Below are 22052 nucleotides of genomic sequence, written 5' to 3'. Positions count from 1 at the left end.
CTTTCTTATGCAACACAGGCCCACCTGCCCAGGGGTGGCACCACCCACAGTGGGCTGGGCCCTCCCACATCACTCATCAAGAAGATGCCCTTCAGACATGGCCACAGGCCAGTCCAATAGAGGCAATTTCCCGATTGAGGCTCCCTCAACCCAGGTGTGTCAAGTTGACACTAAAGCTATCCAGCACAACTGTCTTATAATTTGGAAAAAGACACGGGCAAAACTAGAAACGAAACACACAAACAAAACCGAGTTCCTCCAGCCACGATGTTACATGAGTAGGAGAGGTGTGGTGGTTTGGATGAAAATGTCCCCACGGACTCAGGCGTTTGACACGTGGTCCCCGGTTGGCACTGTTTGCAGAGGTTAAAGAACCTGCAGGAGGTGCAGCCTCACTGGAGGAGGAAGGTCACTGGAAGCAGGCTTTGAGGGTTTATAGCCTGGCCCCACTTCCTGTTTCTCTCCCTCTGATTCCTACATGTAATGAAAATGGGACCAGTGAGCTTCCTGCTTCTGCTGTCCTGATGAATTCTCTAACCATCCAGAACCATAAGTCAAAATAAACCCTTTCTTCTACAAGCTGCTTGTGACACGGTGTCTATCACACAGAACAGTCACTACTGCAAGGGGACAAGGAGAAAAATTTCCACAAGGTCTTCAAACTCCTACACATGGAACTTTAAGATTTTCAACCCTGACAAGTCTCATAATGGAAAGAGCCCAGCAGACCTGTGCAGTGCCCACCTGACCTTCAGAACATAGTGGCAACTACCCAGCAGGTCATCAAGGCCTTTCTAGACTCCAATTTAAGAGCAGAGGGGAGGGAGATGGCTCAGTGATCAAGAGCAGACACTGCTCTTCCAGAGGACCTGAGTTCAGTTCCCAGCAGCCATGTCAGGCAGCTCACAGTCACCTGGAACTCCAGCTCCTGGGGAATCTGACACCTCGGCACTGTACTCATGTGCACATAACCAAACACACACACACACACACACACACACACACACACACACACACACACACAATTAAAAATAAACCTAAAAACAAACAATGAGTTTCTAGAAGAACATGACCCTGGGAGTAGGGGAACCCTAACAGTTTACGCAGGAAGGACCTCCTGACTCCATTAACCTGGAGGGCTCTTGCTTGTGCTTTGCTTGTGCTGTAAGAGTTGCTTGGGCACCTTTGGACTTAGACAGCTCACAACAGCGTGAACACCAAGCAGAAAGAGAGGTTTCTGGCTGCCTCCTTTCTCCTCTCCTTTCATTTTGCTTCAGTCAAGGTGACTGTCACGTGGGGATCTTCACCTGTCGTGACTGATGCTAGGCTGCCTTGCCCTTTTCTGAACTAATTAGACTCCCAAAAGACTCATTCTAAAGGATGTTTCCCCTTGAGTGGGCAGTATCTAAATTATGATGATTGGGTTTGATGAACGTTCTAATAATAGGGCTTTGGAAAGAATACTCAGATAACGGAACACATCAATAAATAGGAAGAGATGTAGTAATTCATACGTGTCATCTGTTATTCACATGCAAAAGCCTTACGAAGCGGCCCTGACGATGCCAATACTCAGATAACGGAACACATCAATAAATAGGAAGAGATGTAGTAATTCATGCGTGTCATCTGTTATTCACATGCAAAAGCCTGATGAAGGGCCCTGACGATACCGCCCTCCCCTCCAGCCTCGGTGCATCTCTGCATCTGTTGTCACAGTGGCTTATGAGGCTACAGGATGCAAGGAGAGATGGCTCCACAGCTCAACCTTAACTCACCATCTGACCCCAACCTGTACCTCCTGGATTTTATTAGCAAGAGTGACCATCTGTCACAGTTTGCGTGTGTATTGGCCTCACATGTTTGAATATTTAGTTGTGCCATTTGGGGATTCAGGGTCTCTAGGAGATGGGAACTTCCTGAAGAAGCAGGTCCCTCGGAGGCGGGGCTTGAGGTTTATAGCACAGCTCCCTTCGTCCCCTTCTTCACTGCCTCCTTGGTATGAACAGCCACCTCATGTCCTGCCTCTCTGCCCATACAACATAATGAACTTTATCACCTCAAGCCCTGAGCTAAAAGAAGCCTCTCCTCCTGTAAATTATATCTTGTAAGGTATTCAGTCACAGGGAGAGCAAAGTAACTAATAGCCCATCCATTTAGTTACTCCGGTCACACCTACTTCTCACTATTGTTACCTAGTTGGTCACCAAGTGCTGCTAATGGAACACTTGCTTTTCTGTCCCCCGTGTCTGTTACTGACTTATACTGTGTTAGAAGATTCATATTAATGTGGCATACATGAAATATCTGATACTCTACCCTTTGGTTCTGGCTCAGTCCCTCATGAATTTTTACTTATCGAGCTAGGCTTCAAAATACAAACCAGATAAATAGTGGAATCATATTCATCTTTGAAGAACACTGGTGAATAGTATTACAAACTTAGATTGTAAAAAATAATTCTAAACATGACATAGAACTACAAGCTGTAAGAATAGTTTCTTGAAGATCTATGAAATAAAAACACTATGATCAAAGACTGGAAAGACTGGGTAGGATATCAGTGTATATAGGGTACATGTTCATTTTCCCAATATTCAAAGGGTTCTTAGAGTTCACAAAGGGAAAAAAAAGAATCCTATGTGAATGTGAAATAACACCCGAGTCCATCCCTCGGTCATACCAGAAAAGCAGAAAGTAAAGTGAATACAGATAATGCTACAGGAAGGGAAGGTGTGCCGTGAAGAGGAGGTGTGGGAAACCCTTCCAAGCTGAAATGCCCTGCCTAGACCCAACTACCTCACACATCAATCTTGGGAGACCTTGAAGCAGTTGGAAAACGTCTGTGTCCTCTCATGTCTGTGCCTTTGAAAAACAGCAAAGCATGTCTGCACAGAACAAACATTCCCTATAAAGCCTGCTCACTGACGTTTCAGCTTTGAGTCCGAAGGGGAACGTCTTTAGGAATGTGTCTGTGCTCACCAACACCAAACCCTATCATTCCATCAGCACGAGCCTGGGCTGGGAGAACAAACAAACGCTCATTACGTGACGTGAGCTACGTGAGGCACTCACACCCTAACAAGGAAGCAGAGCATCAGCAGTGTGCGCAGAGCAGGCACAGCTGGCATGCCTCCCTCTGCCCAGGCACACAATCATCCCAAAAAAAGGTGCCAAAACCATCCAAGCAAATAACACAGAAGACTCAACTGTCCACTGCAGGCTCTGATGACATGGTAAATATGAACAGACACACTCTGTCTGGAAGGCAAGAGAATCAAAGAGCTAACAGCTCTTCCTGTGAATCTGGACTAGGTGGCCAAAACCCACCAGCAGGATGCAGAGGAGTATCAGGCAAAGCCCAGACATATCGGTGACCCCTTGTCAAAGAGGAGTTTAAATGAAGATAGGGCTAGAAATTGGAATGGAATTGGAGGTGAGTTTAGGGGATAGAAAGTTAAACCAAACAGCACTGAAAAAAAAAATCACAAAATTTAAACAATTATTTCGCAGCCTTAAGAAGTTAGGGCTTTGAGTAAGCCACCCATCAGACTACCACTATGACAAGATGGACGGCTAGAATATGGAGGTGAGTTTAGGGGATAGAAAGTTAAACCAAACAGCACTGAAAAAAAAATCACAAAACTTAAACAAGTATTTCGCAGCCTTAAGAAGTTAGGGCTTTGAGCCACCCACCCACCAGACTGCCACTATGACAAGACGGACGGCTAGAATACGTTCATTTTTGCTGTTCTGGATGTCTTTACATTGCGAGCACTTGCTCATTATGTTACTAAGAATAATGACATGTACAGGAATTCAATTTCCTAATAACTTTTAAAAAGACAGTTGGGAGTTTTACATTTTTGTTTTGTGCAATGAAGTTTCAGAAATTCAAACTTTGACCAATGGTTTGTCAAAATTCATTTGATTCTATCATTTGCCTCTGACAAAATTAATAAATAGTCCCTCATAAATCCAGAGTTTTCCAAAGCCACTGGGCTCTGAAACTTCTAGAAAGGAGGACCAAGCATGGAGATATGCAGTGTGATGATTCACACAGACCCTGTGCTGGCAAGCAGCATCTGGACTAGAATTCTGACCTACCCAGAGCACCAACTCCCACACACTCAGCCTCCTGCCCTGTCCCAGAAAGAAAGGATTGTGACGTATTTAAAATACTGAGTGCCAGGAAGCCTGTGATGCTGTGTCCTGGAGATGACAGATAGCCAGGAGCTGATGGTCAGAACTGTCATGTTAAGTCTGATTGTCGACTTCACTGGATTAAGAGAAGCCTCAGGATAGTTCCAGAGAGAATGAACTAGGGGCAGGGAGGGCTCCCTGTATGTGGGCTAAGGTCCCAAACTAAATAAAAAGGGAAAAGGGGGAGGCAAGCTGAGCACCAGGGTTCCCTTCTCTGCTTCCTGGTCTGCTGAGATGTGAACATGCAGCCTCTCCCTCCTGATGCCATCTTCCGCACAGCGATGGACTGCGTCCTCCAACCACGAGCAGAGGAAACCTTCGTCCCTACAAGCTGCTTTTTGTCACGTGTTTTGTCACAACAATGAGAAAAGTAATTAATCCATGAACAGACTCAGTATCACTGGTTTAAGGTCTGTCAAGCTCAGCTTTGCCTCTGACAAGATCCTCATCTGAGGACTGTGGGTCACAGGCAAAATTAGCCCACAAAAAGCAAACAGCACAAAACCTCCTGGAAACTCGTATGAGCCTTCGGCAGCTCTGCATGTCAAAGGCAGTCACGGGTAGGCGCACACTTACTCTGGGATGCGTACTGCCCCTCTGCAGCTTTGTCCTCCTGCTCGTCATAGTCCCTGCTGGACAGCTGCCTGTTGGCTGTCTCCAGTCGATCTATGAACAAAGAAAGTAGAACAGAGAAATGCACACAGGGATAACTCTCCACCCAACAGAGAAACACAGCCAGTGCCGAGAGCTGCGCACGAAGAGAGAGCTGAGCAGTTTGGGGTTGGGTGAAGACCAGTAACTACATCCTCCAGTCGATCTATGAACAAAGAAAGTAGAACAGAGAAATGCACACAGGGAAACACAGCCAGTGCTGAGAGCTGCGCACGAAGAGAGAGATGAGCAGTTTGGGGTTGGGTGAAGACCAGTAACTACATTCCAAGCTATCAAAGAAAACCATTCAGGGGCTGGGGAGATGATTCAGTACAGTGCTGTCTGCACAAGCATGAAGCTATGAGTTTGATCCCAGCACTCATACAAAAAGCTGGCATGGCAGCATACATCGGTAATCCCAGTGCTAGGAGGGCAGAGGCAGGAGGATCGCTGGGGTTCACTGGCCAGTCAGCCTTGTATTAGTGGGTAATAGGTTCAGTGAGAGACCTGGTATAAAATAAGGTGAGGCTGGCTAGATGATTCAGGGGGTAAAAGCACTAGCCACATAAGCCTGACAATCTGAGTTCAATTCCTAGAGCCAAAAACAAAACAAAAAACAAACAAACAAAAACCGGATTCAGTGGCTCATGTCTGTAGTCCCAGCACTTCTTTGGGGAGACGGGAGGCAGAGACAGGAGCTCAGGCAGCCTGCAGCACGTAGCAGCACAAACAACAGGAGGCCCTCTGTCAACAAGGCGGAGAGAACCAAGCTCTTCAAGTTGTCCTCCACGTGTGTGCCATGGGATGAGTGTGCCTATAGTCAGACACACAAATCACACACACACACACACACACACACACACACACACACAGAGAGAAAAGCCCTCAGGTGCCACATTGAGTCTTCATGAACTAACTCCAAAAAGTGTGCCTCGCAGTGGCAGGCTGGGAACAGGCTGGGGAAAGAAGCTCTTTGAAGAGCTTCTTTCTGAGGCCAGCGAAGCTGATGGGAAATCCCCCAGAGAGTTTACGCTTTGACACCTGAAGCCCAGCCCTTCCTAGTCTGACACTGACCATCAGTTCTGTACATGAGTAACTGCTATCGGTATCTCAGAATCAAAAAAATAACTAAAAGTAGCAAATGAATGCCAAGAAAAATCAAAATGACTTAATAGGTGACATCTGTAGGCTGAGACTTCCGTCTGCTCAGACCACTAGGTCGCTTTCCTTTTTCTTCAGTTCAATAATGTAGCTCAGTGTATGTGACACCCAACACAAAGGCTTAGTAACACCAGGAAAAGAAGACTCTGGTGAGGGTGAGCACCAGAACACTAAGTGCTCAGACATGAGGTATCTGGAAAGTGGAGTGAGTGACGTCCGTTTCCGTAATCACCACATATGCTGGCGTAGCCAAGATCCTGGGACAGGCAGCTCCTCTCTTTCAGGGAAGGTATGCGTCTACTCCTTTCACAGCCGTGGGCTTTGCTTTCCAGGAGAGACACATGTCTAGCTCTGTGCTCTGTAGAGTACCTAGCAAGTAAGGGGTTGGCTTCTAAAGAACGCGGGACTGTGTGTCCAACGCTCATTCCTTTCAAACACTCCTGTTCGCAGCCACGAGTCACTGTGGAGTGCTTTCCAAGCAAACTGAGGCCGCGGGCTCTTGCCCTTCCACAGCCCTGCCCATGCAGGTATTACTTCTAGGACCTCATGATGTAACCTATAAACACTCCTGTTCGCAGCCACGAGTCACTGTGGAGTGCTTTCCAAGCAAACCGAGGCCGCGGGCTCTTGCCCTTCCACAGCCCTGCCCATGCAGGGTATCACTTCTAGGACCTCATGATGTAACCTACGACGAAACGGCGCAGAAAAGAGGTTCGGGAGACAGCTCGGTGGGTAAGTGCTTGTCACTCAAGCTTGAGGGCCTGAGTTCAGGTCCCTAGAACTCTCATAAAGCCGAGTGAAGTAATGCATATAATCCCAGCACAGGACGGGAGGCAGAGCAGGAAAATCCCTGGAAGCTCGTGGCCAGCTAGCCGGGCATCCATGGCATCGACAACCAAGAGTACATTTGAAGCCGGCCGTGGTGGCACACGCCTTCAATCCCAGCACTAGGAGGCAGAGGCAGGTGGATCTCTGTGAGTTCGAGGCCAGTCTGGTCTCCATTAGCAAATCTAGGCCAGCTGCAGCTACAGTAGGGAGACCTTGTCTCAAAAAGAGCAAAAAATTAAAAACAAGAGAATGTTTGAAACAAGGTAGAAGGCCAGGACTGCCACCCGGAGCTGTTCTCTGACCTCCACGTACGCACTGGTATGTGCACATCCATGTTTACACAGGCAAATGTGCACCCACACATATGTACACAAACACACACATACACACAACAATGAAAAAAACAAAGCAAAACGAATAATTCTGTCCTATTTGAGCTTTCCTCCTCCCTGAGGGACGGAATTGACAGGATTAGCCAGTGGGGCAGGGGAGCACAAAGCCAAACCCTGAGGCAGCCGGCTATGCAGGGGGTCTTGGGTAGACACCATGAAACAGGAAAGACCACGACACAGGAGAACGTGACACACCTCGGAGGTCTCTGTTGAAATCATGAAGTCGTCTGATCTCGCCCTCCAGCTTGTTTCTCATTGCCTTGTCCAGGGACTCGCGCTTGGTGGTGGACTTGACCAGGCCTTCATAGGCTTCTGAGATCCTCTGCAGTTCTTTTTCAAACTGTGGGAAGGAGCTAGCATTAAAGTGGCATTCATGACGGGGCCTCAGCGGCACTGGCTCAACAGCATGCCAAGGCTCCATTTGTTCTGCATGTAGCCTTCCTGTACCTCAGATTTTATATCTATCAAAGAGTGGAATTGGGTTTGCTCCCCCTTCTGCCCTCTAAGAGCTGTATTAGATCCTGTAGCTCTTAAGTCTGGCCACACTGTCTGGTGTCACCTTGAAGAGGTCCCTCTGTACTGATAGGAGTAAGGGATGACTCTGAACATCATTTAAAGATCTTTTTTAATGATTTTATTTTTATTTATGTGTGTATGTATGAATGTATGCCACATGTGTGCAGGTGCCTGCAGAGGCCAGAAGAGGGCGCTAGATTCCCTGGAACTGGAGTTACAGGCAGCTATAAACTGCCCAGCATGGGTGCTGCTAACCAAACCCCAATTCTCTAAAAGAGCAGGGAGTGATCTTAACTGCTGAGTCATCTTTCCAGCCCCCTACAAACAAAACAAGTTGTATTATCATTTATGACTATTAATATTATTTCCATTTCACATAAGGAAAATATGTGGAAAGTCTCAAGCACTTCACCCAAAATCCAAACTTCCAGATTCCACGCCAGGGCAGGCTTCATCGTGGACTGTTGTCTGTGAAATAGCTCCAACAAGGACCAATGGACTTGTTCCTAACTATAAACAGATGCACCGCAGAAAACCTTTCTTATGTGTAGGAATTGAGAGGTGACAGGTTTAAGATAGTATGTTTACATTTATTTGTTTGTATTTTGTCATTCAAGAACTCTTAACTGTGGGGGTCTTTAACTTACAACATATGAAAATCAGTAACGTGAGTCCATAGCTGTTATAATGGGGCTCTAACATCATAGCGGTTTTGAAGTGGATACCGGAAAAATCTCACTGTGGTGTTGTGCAGTAGATCAGAAGTTCAGTCTGGAGGAGATGAAATGGAACCTGCCTAGATGCCCATCAACACACTACTGAATAAAGAAAATGTGGTTTACACACACAATGCCGCTTTATTCAGCTGTAAAGGAAAATGAAGTTACGTTATTTGCAGGGAAATGGATGGAACTGGAGATCATCATGCAAGTAAAGTGAGCCAGACTCAGAATCACAAATACCATGTGTGCATGTCTGGGACTGGCTCAGTGGTAAAGAGTCTATCTAGAAAAAAAAACAGAAAAATAGCTTGGCATATTTAATCCCTTGCACTCAGGAGGGAGAGACAGGCAGATCTCTGTGATTGAGGTCAGCCTGGTCTACATAACAAGTTCCAGGCCAGCTGGGAACACAGGGAGACCCTGTCTCAAAAAACAAAACAAAACAGAAAAACAACCATCATATATATATATATATATGTCCTTGGAGCTGGAGAGGTGGCTCAGTGACTAAGAGCACTGGCTGCTCTTGCAGAGGACCTGGGTTCAGTTCCCAACACCCACATGGCAGATGACTGTCTACGACTCCAGTTTCAGGGGATCCTACACTCTCTTCTGACCTCTGTGGGCACTGCATGCATGTGGCACACTTACATACATGCAGGCAAAACATTCATACAAAATAAAAATAAATAACTAGATAAATAACATTAAATGTATGTGCACAGAGCATGGAAGTGGGAGGAGGGGAGGGAGGGAGCGTGTAATGGGAGTGAGTACAAGTGGGCACAAGGACACACGTGTGGGCGTGTCTTGATGAAGCCCATTATTTAGTTACATTAACTAAAACTTTTAAAAAATAAATGTGTGTTCATGAGCTAAGGGGACAGGTACCCAGACAGACACGTGACTCCAGCCTCTGCATGTTCGCAGCCTAAGCAGGCGGCACCCAGACACACACTTCTTCAGTGTGGAGTGACAAGCAGTTGGTGAACAAATGCTGTGGTAGCCCAGAGATGAAGTGATTCATTTCACATGGGCGAGGGGTTTCTTCGGAAAAGAGTTCAGAGGAAAGGTCATTTGCTATGAGCCTTAAAGGACAAATGGGGGTTACAGAAAAGAAATGTCAAAGGGCTTTGGTATTCTAGGTAGGGGAAGGGTCATGAGCCAAGACCTCGCCAGGAAAGAAGTGACTGTATTAGATGTGACGGATGGTCCACGGAGGAGAGCAAGGTGGAAGTGGCCAGAGCAAGGGCCAAAGAACGGCCTTGAGACTGTGGGCCAAGGAGACTTACAGGCATGGGGGCTGGTGGGGATGGCAGGTTATGAGAGTAGCAGGACTGGAGAGATGGTTCAGCCATTAAGACCACTGGTACTCTTGCAGAGGACCCAGATTTGACTCCCAAGCACCCACATGGTGGCTAACAGCCCTCTGTAACTCCAGTTCCAGGGGATTCAACGCTCTCTTCTGACATCTGCAAGCATTGCACAACATGAGTGCACTCACATTATATGCAGGCAATACACTCATACACACAAAATCAAAATAATAAATAAAATATTTTTTAAAGGAAGGACAGCATGATCCTCTCAGAGGATCATAAAACTAAAAGATGGAGTAGGGAGGGAAAGACGTCCACGTGAGGAGCTGATGTGAATAGAACACTGGCCACTGGCTAGGGCCAGAGCTAGGATCACTGAAAGGACGAATTCTAGAATAAGCAGGTCTTGGTAATTGGCTCTAGAGAGTAAGAGAAAGAAGTCAAAAGTAACAAAGACATACAAGAGAGGCGACACTGCTCAGTCAAGGCAAAGGCTAGAGAGACAAGTTCAGCAAAACCAAAAGCCAATCTGGCTTTGGGGGTGCCGTGTCTAAAGCCTGCAGAACATCAAAGGTTTCTAGTTGGCAGGTAGAGCTACCTGAAGTCAGGAGAGGGCATCGAAGTCAGGAGAGGGGCATCGGCAGCCAACAGATGACAGTGGTCACAAGTGAAGACCACTTAGGGACTACGATTAGAGGGCCAAGGATGAGGAGTGCTCATATTGGGGGTGAGGGGCAGGAGATCCAGAGAGAGAGAGACTGAGGCCAGCAGTGCCTTGGGCACTGGGAAGCCAAACACTTAAAGAAGAGATGAAACCACAGTCAACTCCTCAAAGATGTAAAGGTGCCAAGACAAGGCCGGTGAGGAGGCCGGGGGCTGGGGGCTTCTGCCCAGAAGCAGTTAAGCAGGCAGGAGCTGGGGTTGCGGGGTCCTTTGGTACACATGATTCTCCTTCAGGTCCTATAACGGAGTTGGCTCTTCCTCTGTCCCACTCTTCAGCAAGACCTTTCTGTTTCTTCCAGAGCAATCATGAATCATTGGTGATGTGGCGGTACAGAGAACAGTGTGCAGACGGGCATACTGCAGAGACAGCCCACAGTCACTAAGGAAACTGAGCGTACCCTAAGCCTTGAGGTACCCCCTTGCTCACTTGCAAGCCAGAGACATTTCTGAACTACGCCACCTTCAGGAACCCTCCTGATTTGTCCCTTGAACTGGGATCCTCATGGGCACATACATTTTGTGTCTGATTTGAGCATTAACTCCATGAGGGCAGAAATAGCCCTCGTTGGCTGTTAGCTGCTTTCACAGTGATGTGATCAAATTCCATGTAAGAAGCATCTTAGGAAGGATTTATTTTGGCTCATGGAGTAGAGCCAATCGTGGGTGGAGGCATGGGTGTCCATGGTGGCGGGAGTGGAGGGCTGGAAGGCCTCACATCCCAGCAGAGCAGGAAGCAGAGAACAGGGTTGCTGGCATTCTGTGGCTTTCACCTTCTGAGATTTCTGTTCAGTCTGGAACCCCAGCCGGTGGGATGCTGCTCACCCACACTCAAGGAGGGTCTTCCTCATCAGTTAATCCTCTCTGGCATTGTCCTCATAGACCCAAAGAGAGACTTAACTAATGCCCTGGGCATTCTGAATCCAATCAGGTTGACAATCCAATTTACTATCATACTGCTCTAGCACGGTAGCCCACCTGTGACCAAATCTCCACTAACTAATCCAGCAGGAGTGGGCGTAATTATTCCTAACCGCAGATTCTTCCCTACCACCAAGACAGCTTCCCCTGAACATTCCAAGAGGACACTTCAGCATCCCGAGCACACGTTGTTTACCACACCAAAGCATGGGAGCGTTTCTTAGTTCTGTCTCCAGCAGTGTAGACCACCGAGTGGGGAGATCTTCTCTGGAAATGCTTAAGTGAAGAAAGAACGGCTTCCTTTCGGGGACATGAAGCCAGGCTTCCTAAGAAATGAGCAGAGGCATACCTAGAGCCTCTCAGCCAGTCCCAGTACCAGCTACGGGCTAACCAAAAGAATGACCAAGCCAGCCACTCTTTAGGGGAGTCCTTGCCCACCATGTCCCCACTGCCTGTGCCTCTTGGAAACCAGGTCTTTGTAACTAGGCTGGGCTTCGCCAGCTCTGACCTCAGCCTTTCTTTTCTGTTGCGCCCCTGGAACACAGAGGTTAAGACTTGTAGGTAAATTCCGTCTATTGGCAGCGACTCTTGGTGAGGACCAGCATGCTCCCGAGGCTGCAGGAGTTCACGAGACAGATGATTGTGTAGGCACACAGTACCACGGGCCCAGCCAAAGCAGGGGCCAAGTAAATGTAACTAGGCTGGGCTTCGCCAGCTCTGACCTCAGCCTTTCTTTTCTGTTGCGCCCCTGGAACACAGAGGTTAAGACTTGTAGGTAAATTCCGTCTATTGGCAGCGACTCTTGGTGAGGACCAGCATGCTCCCGAGGCTGCAGGAGTTCACGAGACAGTTGATCGTGTAGGCACACAGTACCATGGGCCCAGCCAAAGCAGGGGCCAAGTAAGTACCAGGAAATTACAGCCACCATCACTAGAAGCAAAGTCCTTCCATCATCTGACCACCCCCCTCCGCAGACCTAAATCTTAGACAGCTCTTAAGAACACTGAACAGGGAGCTGGAGAGATGGCTCAGCGGTTAAGAGCACTGACTGCTCTTGCAGAGGACCTGAGTTCAATTCCCAGACAGAGCCCAGATGGCGGCTAACAACAGTCTGTAACTCCAGTTCCAAGGGATCCGACACCCTCTTCTGACTTCCATGGGGCACTGAACAACACGGGTGCACCTACCTACCTGCAAACAATACACTCATACACATTAAATAAAACTGAAAAAAACGAACACAAGGGAAAATGTGGAATTGGACTGAGCCTCTGCCAAGCTCCTGCAACCTTTGGTCCAGGTCACCAGGAACAAGTACAGAAATACAGATGAGTACGGCCAGGCTCGCAAAATGTGAGGTTGTGAACGGGCAGCTGGCTCGACATCGGCAGGCAACAAAACACGGTACTTGTGGGACCATTTGTGAAACTCTAGGAAGGAATCGTGGGTTCCTGAGGACCGGCTCTTGACTCCCCTCCTTCTCAGATGTCATCCATGTCCTTTTGGCCACCAATTCTAAGACTCGTCCTTTGTTCAGAGAAGCTGACACCTTGTAAGATTAAGTTATTTTATTTTCTAAAAAGAAATACGCATCAAAATCAAGAAAGAATATGAGGGTGGTCCGTGAGAACATACACGGATGGAAAACGCAGGCTTCTCCTGCAGTGTGGACTCCAGTTACACCCATGCAAGGGACCCAGCACTGCACACTGTTCACCCACATTCGCCCTCAGGTGGGTCTCCAGGGCTCCTGGGCATTTCTGCCAGGGAGCTTCGTTAAAGAAGAAAGAAGTACTATTTCCAGAAGTGCTGAGCCAGCCCTTCCCAATTTCCAGGCTGTACTGAGAGAGGCTGTCTGGGAGGTGTGGGTATGAGGGCAAGCTGCGACCTGAGCGGGAAGGTATGGGCAGGGGCTGGGAGACAGCAAGCCTGCTTTGCAATGCGAAGTTTCAAGTGTGGGTAGAACTGGGGTGGCAAGCTCCAGGCAATCCATTTGGCTCTCATTTCTCTCCTCCCAAAAAACAACCAGAGCTCCCCAGACCAAGCGAACACCGCACCCTTGCTGTGGGAGCTCCACACCAAAGTACTAGGGCAGATTCTGTGAATATTCACACCATCCAGCCCACTGCTCCAAGCTCTGTGCTGTCAGCGCCCAGGGAAAATCAGAGGGGACAGCTGTTCCAAACCCCTCCAGCTTTAGCTGGGACATCAGAACTACACAGCGAGGACCACTAATTGTCACACGAAACCAAAGAGTGCTCTCGTAGTTAGGTAGGGTTTATATGCCTACACTTTCTCCTCATCAAAGCCCCTTATTGCCAGGGACAGAGCCAGGCACTCAGACTCATAAGATCCCTACCATGCATGCATCCTTGTGCTCAGAAATGAAACTGAGTATGCGCGGCCCCCTGCCCTGTGGCACTCCATTATCTTGCCCTTTCTTCTTCCATCCTTCCCACAGCCCATCAGATACAAGTGTGGGACACAAATTCATCAGCCAGGATCAGTTTGCTTCTTGGAGCTTTTTTGACACAGGGTCTCCCTATGTAGCCCAGGTTATCCTTGACCTTGCAGCGACCATCCTATGTTGGCCTCCTGAGTGCTGAGATTAAAGGCATGTGCCACCAGGCCTAGTTCACTTTTGGCAGATGAAAATTTCCCATGTACTCTGGCTCTGAGCACAAAGCTCGAAGAATGAAGACAGCCACAGATTCTGTCAGCCCTTGGCCCATGACAGTGCCACAGGCAGGCACTGCTCGGGGGTCTCCCTGCCTGGTGAGTGGCAGGTATAGGGTAGGGTTGCAGTAACTCTCCTCTCCACCTCCAGTGTCCACACCATGCTGCTTAATTAGTTTTGAAAAATTTTATTATTTTTATGTGTATGTGTGTATTGTCTGCACTATGTAAGAGTTCCTGTATTGTGCAATGCCCGCAGAGGACAGAAGAGGCTGTCAGATCCCCCTGGAACTGGAGTTACAGGCAATTGTTAGCTGCCATGTGGGTGCTGGGATTCGAACCTAGGTCTTCTGCAAGAATAGTCAGTATTCTTAATCACTGAGCCATCTCTCCAACCCCCATGATGCCTTTTCACAGTGACCAGCTAATGAATCCACGATGACAATTTCAGGTCCCTGAGATGCCCAAATTTACAAGTGTGGTCTCTCCACACCTGGGAAAGGTTATGGAGTCACAGAGTCCCTGACTAAGTCCCGCTGCACCGTGACTGCTGTACCCTTGCCTGCTCTGCTGTACGGATTAGCTCGTGCATCTCTCTCCCCTTCTGAGGGTCAGCAACTCAAGGCAGGCCCTAGGTCATGGTCTGGATGTCTCCTGAACACCTTGCACAGTGCTTGGCATGAAAGGGATCTCATTAAAGGCTGTCAAGTGAGTCAGCAAATCAAGGCCTCACAGGCAGGTAAAGAATTCTGCTCCAGGCTGGGGATGTAAGTCTGCTGCCAGAGTGCGCGCCTAGCACGCACAAGGCCCTGCGTTTGATTCCCAGCACCGTAGAAACTGAGCACAGTGGCACACACCTGTAACCCTAGCTCTTGGGAGGCAGAAGGAGGATCAGTCATTCAAGGTCATCCTACGAGGCAGATTGAGTTTGAGGCCAAGCTTGGAATATGTGAGGCCCTGTCTCAACAAAAACAAACAGCACATCCCCTTTCAGAGACTCTGTCCCATCCTCACCCCAGGAAGTCACCTTACCTTGTGAAGCTTGTCTGCGTTGTCGTAGTAACCCTGAAGCTCCTGGTGAAGCACGCGGTTCTCCTCTGTGAGGATCTCCACCATCTGCTGGGCCCTCTCCACAATGGCAAAGGCATCTGGTCCAAGCTGCTGGCTGGGTGATGCTGACGGGGGCTGTGGAGCCGCCAGGGTCATAGGAAGGGGAAGTGGCAGGGAGACGGAGTGCAGAGGCCCGCTGATGGAGGATGTCTGCGAGGACACGGGGCTGTGCTGCTGCACCGTGGATGGGAATGGGAGCTGGCACGGACGGCTGCAGGGAACAGAAACCAGCCATCAGATTCCAGAGGAAATGGCGGGAGGGGGTCACCACCATAGACATCATCACTGGTTTTCCTTGGACAGGAGTTACCCATCGCTTAGCTGAAAAGCAGGTTCAGGCTTCACAGGGATTTACCGTGCTCTTAATCAGTGTTGGCTACTGGGAAGACAGTGGACAGGCCAGACCAGGTCTCTGCTCTCTAGGAGAGATGGAAGTCTTCCATGATTAAGACACAGCCGAGGACGGAAGCACTCTCCAGAGCAGGGGGTGCCAGTGGGAGCGGAAAAAGAGGCCTCACGGGGCAGAGGTTTGGGCTGAAGTCTGCAGGACAGACAGGAAGGAGCCAGTGGTTTGGGTGGGGGGCGAAGTGGGGAAGGGAGTATCACGGACAGGGAAACCAGCCAGCATGCATGGCTGTGCAGGAACCAGCACCCCCAGCACCCCCAGCACCAGCACCAGCACCCCCAGCACCACCAGCATCAGCACCACGAGCAGCATCAAATGGAAGGACGCACACCCTACAAAGCACAGGCACCAGTGAGCACACAGCAGCCCTAGAGGTACAGTTTCCTAAGCCACACCACACTCCTTCAGGGGCATACAGAGGCCAGTGGAGGGCCTGCTCTGCTAGGAGCAGTGTGCAAAGAATTCGGTGCATGGTGGCAGGAACAGGTGCATGGAGCTCAACAGCAGCGGCCTGGGTGTGGCCTGGGGGAGACTCACTTGACATTATGAAAGATGAGAAGAAAGAAAGGGAGGAAGATAAAGTTTGCTCCTAGATTTGGGCCTTAGCACAAGTGCATAGAGCTATCACTTAGTCTGGAAGAAGAACTGATTGTTGTGTTTGGAGCTGGACTAAGTAGCAAGACTTTAATGCTAGCCACATGACAAAAAACACCCCCCTAAAAGTGTCCTGCAATGGCTGAATTCCCAGCAGTGGACGGTGTAGTTCCAATGACAATGTCCAGGTGTTTGGACATGTGGCCTGACTTGCAGAGGTTTAGGAGGTGTGGTCTCACTGAAGGAAGCACCACGGAGTGGGCTTTGAGAGTCCACAGCCCCAGTGCAGTTTCTCTCTCTGCTGCCTGTTGTGCTTGGAGAGGTGAGTGCTCGGCTCTCTGCTCCGGCTGCCTCCTGCCACGATGGACTTTCTTCTCTGGAACCAGAAGCCCAAAGAAACCTTCCTTGTATCCATTGCCTTGGCCTTCGTGTTTTGTCAAAGCAGCAGAGAAGCATCTGATTTCTCCTTCCAAGTGTCTCCCGATTCAGAAAGGAACGCTGTCAGTGGTGGCCCCGAATTGCCCTGTTGCCTCTCCATACACCTTCTGCAGAACTACTCAGCCATCTCTTTAAACCAAAAGGTTTCCACAGTTTGATGAGTCTGTGCCTCTTCCACACTAGGGTGCGTGCGATATATGTTTTCTGTGTCTACCAGGAGGTTCCATTCATTCTGCCCAGTTTTTGTCCCAGGTCATGGGCATGGATCCAAAACCCATGGAGTTATTACCAAGGGCTTCCTGAAGGCTGGGTGAACCCCACAACACATTTTTCATAGGAAAAGGTTATCTTCACAAGAGTTATTATTACCAAGGGCTTCCTGAAGGCTGGGTGAACCCCACAACACATTTTTCATCTTCACAAGAGTTAAAATATCACACACTGCCTTCAAACCCAAAGGCTGATGTCCCTGCCCACCTCTGAAGTATTTCCTCCACACCTGACCCATGGCACAGGTCATACAGTTGGTCTCCTTGCTGGCCGAGGGAGGCAGCTTTGCTCCTGGAAGGACGAGGTGTTTGAGGGCAGGCTTCCAGCTCTCTGACATTTACCTAACTCCAGGTTTGGAATTCACTTTCAGTCCATGATGTGCTCTCCCTTCTTATATAACAGCAAGGAAACCCAAGAAGAAAGGTAAGTCAGAGGGTAACGCCTTCTTTTGGGGGCGTTTTTTTGAGACAGGGTCTCCCTGTAGCCCCAGCTAACCTGGAACTCACTATGTAGACCAGGCTGGCCTTGCACAGAGATCCATCTGCCTCTGCCTCCCAAGTACTGGGATTAAAGGCGTGTGCCCCCACACCCAGTGGGTAATGACTACTTGATGCCAACTTAACTCCTCAGAGGGAGTGTGAGAATGCAGGAAAAAAATGTATTTGTCAAGCGTAGAAGAAAAGGTCTTCTACCAAACAGGGAACAGAGCTCTGTTCACATTAAGGCAAATAAGCCCAGTAGTAAGACGAATGATGGTCAGGCAAGAGGACAAACCTCTGCCCCTTGGATCCACAATTCAGCCTGGCACGGTTGGTTGACTCCAAGAGCTGTCAGACAGAGCTGGGCTTAGTGTAAAAGTCTCAGGAGAGTTTCATGCAGAATCATCTCAGTGCTGTGAAACAGTCTGCCCTGTTCTTGCAAAGACAACATGGCGGGTAGACCACAGAATAAACTCTTCCTAGTGAGGAAGGAACAAAGGGGGAAAGGAGGGCATACAGGGGCCAAGATTTATTGAGAACAGACTTATGAATGTAATTCTAAGCTGTGACTGACCACCTTTGAGCCTCTCCCCCACTGGACTGTGGAGTGGTAGAGTAAGCTCATTAGAGGTTCATGGCTCCATTCCACCCACACAGTTGTCAAAGGATGTGAAGACAGTATGCATCCAGTCTGACACAGTAAGCCCTGGACAATGCTAGTGTCCATCACCTTAACCATCATCAGTGCATGCCCTCATCCCTCATACAGAGCTGGGCCTGGGGCATTTGTGAGACACTGTCCAAGTATTTGCTAAGGGTAACATTTACTGAGTGCTCCTTGTGCTCAGCTATGGTTGGCCCATGTTACATGCACTGTCTCCTTTTGACCCTTAAAAATAGGTATTTAGCTTGTGAGATGGCTCATCAGCCACCAAGCCTGTTGACCTGAGTTCCTTCTCTGGGTTCCACATGGTGGAAGGAAAGAACCAAGATGTCCTCTGACGTCCGCACATGTGCTACCCCTGGCCAACACACACACACACACACACACACACACACACACACACACAAATAGGCATCACCGTCAGTCTATTAGACAAGGAAGACAAAGCACAGAAGGAGCAACCAGCAAAATAGGAAGAGAAAGTGGATGATGGGACAGTCACAGTCACCTCAGCTCATAACACCTCAGCTCTCACGTCACCTCAGATAATGTCACCTCAGCTCTCACGTCACCTCAGCTCTCATGTCACATCAGCTCATGTCACCTCAGCTCATGTCACCTCAGCTCATGTCACCTCAGCTCATGTCACATCTATGGAGCACGGAGCTAACATCCACGGAAGGACTCTGCCAGGTGGACACTTGATCACCTTGCCCAACCTTCACACTGAGGTAGGCAGGGCCATCCTCAGGAAAACATGGGTTCAGAAAGCCAAATACATCCTGCTCTTTTCTCGGATGACCAAATCAGCCTTGGAACACCAAAAGCAAGCGACCGTGTCCAGGTGCCATTCAACTGACTGGTTGTTTGAACTCATCTGAGAAGGACTACAAGGGCTTCTCCTCCCCAAGTCCAGCTAGGTATGAAAAAAGGAACCAGAGGATCTCAAGACTAGTGTCTTTTCAAAAAAATTTTTAATTTTATTATTTTTATTTTATGTGTATGAGTGTATTGCCTGCATGTGTATAAGTGCACTTGTGTTATGCAATGCCTACGGAGGTCAGAAGAAGGTGTCAGATCCCCTGGAATTAGAGTTATGGATGGATGTTAGCTGCCATGTGGGTGCTGGGAATCAAACCCAAGACGTCTGCAAAAACAGCCAGTTCTCTTATCCACTGAGCCATCTCTCTGGCCCCAAGAGTAGTGTCTTAGATGAAAACAGCCAGAGGCTGTGCTCTGAGAAAACTGTCGGGCCCATTTTCTGCAGAACCTGACTTCCCAGCACTTCTTCCCGTCTCTCTTCTAAGCTTACTCCTGATAGCTGGAGTCGCCCTGCTGACAGCCTGAATCACCCTCCTGACAGCCACCACTGGCTTGTTATTTCTACCCTTGAATTTCTACTTAAATTTATTACTTTATTCTATATATGTCTTTTCTCCCTAATTATGAGCATGCAAGTTTTCTAAGGATAGAAAGTTATGACTCATGTTAAGCTGGCACCCAGTAACTTTTTTAAATTGATTTAGTCCCCAATTCCAACTCTGAGAGCAAGTTAGATCATATTTGCTTGATTGCTTTTCAGAAGAGAAAAATCTTCAACATCGTGTGAGGAAGGAGAGACCGCCACCATTCAGATTTGCCCAGACTGTGAAATCATGAAGATGCCTATACGGTAATAGCTCTGGGACAGAGACCTTCTGTGTCAGAGGCCACAAAACGCAACACGAAACTACTGGTGATGTTATTTGGTATTGGGGAAACAGGTAACATTGTTAGTGATGTTAGGAACACTGTGCCTGTCAGCATACAAGGCTTCATAAACTTATTAGACTTAAGCTTTGACATTCTACCTGCAAATAAGTGTGCCATGCACAGCACTGCTGTAAGCTGAGCCTCACTAGCCTAAACATCCACTGCTCCCATTCCAAGTGCACTGTTACATTTCATAAGTTTGCAGATTAAGGCTCCCAGGATTTACAAGACAAACCAGACGTATCACATTCTATGCAAAGTTAAAAACACTTCCCAAATCACAAGTTCTCGTATGCCAGGAGCCTCCTGGTCAGCACAGGATAGCACTGTTTTTTAATAGAAGCAGATTTTTTTTTCTCTTCGTTTTGAGGCAGGGTCTCACTATGTAGCCCTGGCTATGTAGACCAGGCTGGTCTTGAACTCACAAAGATCTATATGCCTCTGCTAGGATTAAAGGCATGTACCACCATGCCAAGCTTGGGGCCTCTTTCCTCCACTCTGGACTATATTAGCCATATGGTTTACATGGACAAGTTATTAACCTCTTCTTCACCTGTCTTTGGGGATGATCCCAATTACAGTATCCATCCCACAGAGATGTGAGTCTGGGTAAAGCACTGAACTTAAGTGTTTATCTTCAGGACAGTACTCAGAAATCTCAGTCTCTGTCATCACATAGTACCCATGGGTATTACAAGGAAGGCAAGAAGCACTACCCTTGGGTCTCCCTTCCCTTTCAGAAGTTAGGTGCTTACAGTGAGGAATCACAGTCCTACTCCTGAGGCCTCCATGAGGAATCCCTGGCCTGGGCACCACAGAACATACAGGCCATGCAGAACCAGAGAGTTTCATGGTGATGGCAGGACAGGCCAGGACACTCAGGGCTTGGGGGTTTGTTTGCTATTCTTTATCCTTTTATTGACATGTATAGCTTTTTAAAATATTTTATTTTATCATTCTGATTTTACGTGTATGAGTGTATTGCCTGTGTGTATGTGAGTGTGCCCATGTCGTGCAATGCTGCGGAGGTCAGAAGAGGGCTTCAGATTCCCCTGGAACTGGAGTTAAGGACGGTTCGTAGCCGCCATGTGCATGCTGGGAATTGAACCCAGGTCCTCTCCAAGAGCAGTCAGTGCTCTTAACCGCTGAGCCATCTCTCTAGCCCTGTATAGCTGTTTTTTTTTTTTTCCAGGTCCTCTCCAAGAGCAGTCAGTGCTCTTAACCACTGAGCCATCTCTCTAGCCCTGTATAGCTGTTTTTTTTTTAAGAAGTCTAGATAGAGAAGGGATCGTGAGAGAGAAGGAAGACATTCTAAGAGAGAGTAGGAGAATACGAGTGAACTGAAAGCAAAATAAGACGCTCTGAGGGAGGAAGGGGGTCAGCCAGATCCGAGTGCTGGGGTTAAAGGCAGGGGGATCTCTATGAGTTCGAGGCCAGCCTGGTCTACAGAGTGAGTTCTTAAACCAACATAGTAAATAAGACTTAACACTGGTTCTGTCTGAGTATTGGACTTGAGGGAGATCAATACTTTAACACTGGTTCTGTCTGAGTATTGGACTCGAAGGAGATCAATATTTTATTGTTTGTAGGGATAAAGTACGCATATATATGTATTTCTAAAATGAACATGTTCTATTTATGTAAGGAAGTAACAGCTGATTTCAGGAAAAACTTTCCAAATTTTTCAGGTAAGGAACAGAACTGGCACAGGGCACAGCCTCGTCCCAGAGAGGCAGGAGGATTACTTACACCCAGGAGTTCAAGACCAGGTCAGCTTAAACCAACATAGTAAATAAGACTTAACACTGGTTCTGTCTGAGTATTGGACTTGAGGGAGATCAATACTTTAACACTGGTTCTGTCTGAGTATTGGACTCGAAGGAGATCAATATTTTATTGTTTGTAGGGATAAAGTACGCATATATATGTATTTCTAAAATGAACATGTTCTATTTATGTAAGGAAGTAACAGCTGGTTTCAGGAAAAACTTTCCACATTTTTCAGGTAAGGAACAGAACTGGCACAGGGCACGGCCTCGTCCCAGAAGGATGAGTGAGGCAGGAGGATTACTTACGCCCAGGAGTTCAAGACCAGGTCAGGCAACATGACAAGACTCCATCTCAAAATAAACAACAAACAAACAATCAAACAAACAAGAAAGGAAACAGGCTCTGAGGACTTAGGCTACAAAGGGGAAGAGCCAGAGCCTAAGGCCCGTCCCCAGCTCGG

General features: G+C 48.1%; 1 protein-coding gene across 4 annotated transcripts in view; it reads right to left on the bottom strand.

Moving 5' to 3' along the window:
* Window positions 1-22052, bottom strand: part of Amotl1 (angiomotin like 1) — a 111372-nt gene that overhangs the window by 51429 nt on the left and 37891 nt on the right. For all 4 annotated transcript variants that reach the window (XR_003847815.1, XM_008823125.3, XM_029558687.1 and 1 more), the window contains 3 exons: window positions 15142-15430; window positions 7431-7575; window positions 4780-4869 (listed from right to left, as the gene is read on the bottom strand). Coding sequence is in view for 3 of the 4 variants with exons in the window: in XM_008823125.3 (XP_008821347.1) it covers window positions 4780-4869; window positions 7431-7575; window positions 15142-15430 (524 nt within the window). In the remaining variant the exon portion in view is untranslated. The remainder of the gene's footprint in view (window positions 1-4779; window positions 4870-7430; window positions 7576-15141; window positions 15431-22052) is intronic.

Source organism: Nannospalax galili, unplaced genomic scaffold (genome assembly GCF_000622305.1).
Source record: "Nannospalax galili isolate Female #2095 unplaced genomic scaffold, S.galili_v1.0 scaffold469, whole genome shotgun sequence".
Classification (NCBI taxonomy): Eukaryota; Metazoa; Chordata; class Mammalia; order Rodentia; family Spalacidae; genus Nannospalax; species Nannospalax galili.
The sequence above is the reverse complement of the archived record's forward strand: the minus strand, read 5'-3'. Positions and strand labels throughout refer to the sequence as shown.